The 2,194-nt window shown below is 26.2% G+C and overlaps 1 protein-coding gene across 1 annotated transcript; it reads right to left on the minus strand.

The window, feature by feature from the left end:
- Positions 1 to 274: 274 nt before the first annotated feature.
- LOC127073892 (uncharacterized) lies at positions 275 to 1,512 on the minus strand. The gene is made up of 3 exons (XM_051015137.1): positions 993 to 1,512; positions 756 to 892; positions 275 to 621 (listed from the first exon to the last, which is right to left on the minus strand). Exons 1-3 carry the CDS (start codon positions 1,294 to 1,296, stop codon positions 505 to 507), a joined length of 558 nt encoding a protein of 185 aa, XP_050871094.1. The 5' UTR covers positions 1,297 to 1,512; the 3' UTR covers positions 275 to 504.
- Positions 1,513 to 2,194: the final 682 nt, after the last annotated feature.

The following is a 2,194-nucleotide window of genomic DNA, read 5'->3' on the forward strand; positions in this document are numbered from 1 at the left end:
ACATGCGTGTTCGAATCAATGTATCTGATTTGTTTACTTTTAAAAGATAAATTATAGTTATTAATGTATTATTTAGACATTAGCTTTACTTGTAAGACAAAAACATCATTAGCCAACTTGTTCTATTTTTGAAATCAGAAGAAGAAAAAAAATACATGTTCATTTATGATCAATTATTTTTGACGCATATATTTGATTTTCTGCAATTATATGCAAGATGTCGACATATTATTCGTCTGAAACCATACATTAAAAAAAATCAGAAATAAGAATATAATACAGATAATAATAAGTTTGATTTGAGTGAAGATTAATATCTGAATACATTAACTGATATCGAATATTATATGTCAACTTTTACTATACACAATTATTATGCATGACAGATTTTTATGATTTCTCTCTAGATTCCCTAAAATGTGGTATATTTAATTAAATTTCCACAGATCTAAGCAATCATAGTTTCTCAACATGTGAGTAAGATTGAAAAAAGAAAAACAGATATCAGCTGGAAGATTCAGTGATGCTTTGTAAAGAGGGTTGCCATGTTCTTGACTTGTTATGATTTCCACCATTACTTGATCCTTTTGTCCTTGACTCATGTCTTTCAGATTTCCTTTCCTGAACATTTATTTACAAAATCATAATTAAATTAACCTCTAAATTGCAAGTTAGCATCTAACAGAATTCAAATCTGAAATCTTAAAAAAGAAAAAATTGTAAAAGAAAAAATCAAAATCTTGGTTGAAATTTACCTTATTGTTTTCGGGTGGTTGAGACCTTTCAGCTTCTTTGTCAATTCTTTCCTTAACCTGATTTGATTTTTGAGATGATTCTGATGAGCTTCTCTTCATTTTTGCTTGTTTCTTTGCCCACATACCCTTTGTAACTTCTGAAACCAAAAACAACATAAAGTTTCAGATTTCAAACAAAACTTTATAAGGGGAAAGAAGAAAATAAATAAAAAAAGCAAAAGAAAAGGGTGAATGAACCTTGAGTTGAGATGAGTCTATAAACTTGACCAAGCATAAGTGTATCTGTTGGTTTAAGAAGCTTGATACGTGTAATACGAACAGGGTTGTTGTTGTTGTTGTTGTTGTTGTTGTGAGTCTTATTTGAACAATTTTCTCTATCTTTTGAAGTGCATAATGTTGTGGAGATAAGAAGAGCAACATAGTGATTAGGGTTTGTTTTCATGACTTCACTAGCACTTACTGGCCAATATAATCTTTCTTCTTTTCCATTTGGTTGTTGTATTACAAGAGTTGCTGTATCAATAGCTTGGCAATTTCCCATCAACTCTTTCTTTCTCTCTCTCTCTCAAACTATAAGATGAGGATGTATAACAAAGAAGATGCAGTGGAATGTTAAACAAGTACTTCTCTAGAACATTTATAGCAGCCACTCACTTCAACACCACAAGTTTACAAAGGGTCAAACAAAGTGATATACATATATATAAACATATTCTAAGGCTATGGTATGCTATGTGAATATATGATATAATAATTGTACACATGGTGGCCTATAAATACTTGTATATAAGGTTTTGGTATAGGCCTATAATTATATGTAGATTAAAAAAAGTAATGGTACAAATAGTGATTCGATGAAGTGATTTAGATCTCTTCATTTTTTAATTCTTTTTCTCAAACAAGCAAACATTTTAATTGTTCTTTTAAAACAACTAGTTAATACCTGTGTAAAAATTAAGGATGCTAATTTGCATTCATTACCTAGTAAATGTTTCACGATAAATTTTCTATTTGAAACATTAAAGATAAATAATTTTCTCAGGAGAGACGAAGATGGGAAATAAAGTGTCCCATAAATACTTTGTGGACCAGAATTATCTAGAATAAAATTATATTTTTAATTAATATATAATTGTAAATTTATATAAAATGTTATTTATTTTTATATAATTTATTTTATAAAAAAATTATAATATATATAATATATATTATATATATATATATATATATAATATATATATATATATATATATATATATATATATATATATATATATATATAAAAAAGAGAAACCTAAAGATTATTTTAAAATATTTAAGTTTGAAAATTTGATGGTCATAATTCTCATGAGTATAGATCAATAGTCAGTTTGTTTTAATTTAAAAAAATATTTTCTTTAAATTTTTAAAAATGATTTTTATAAAAAAAAATTGCTTTT

Source organism: Lathyrus oleraceus, chromosome 4, assembly GCF_024323335.1.
Source record: "Lathyrus oleraceus cultivar Zhongwan6 chromosome 4, CAAS_Psat_ZW6_1.0, whole genome shotgun sequence".
Lineage (NCBI taxonomy): Eukaryota > Viridiplantae > Streptophyta > Magnoliopsida > Fabales > Fabaceae > Lathyrus > Lathyrus oleraceus.

Coding starts and splice junctions, on each gene's coding strand:
- LOC127073892 (XM_051015137.1), bottom strand. CDS start 1,296: ATGGGAAATTGCCAAGCTATTGATACAGCAACTCTTGTAATACAACAA. Junction 893..992: donor TAGACTCATCTCAACTCAAG/GTTCATTCACCC, acceptor TTTTGGTTTCAG/AAGTTACAAAGGGTATGTGG. Junction 622..755: donor AACCACCCGAAAACAATAAG/GTAAATTTCAAC, acceptor ATAAATGTTCAG/GAAAGGAAATCTGAAAGACA.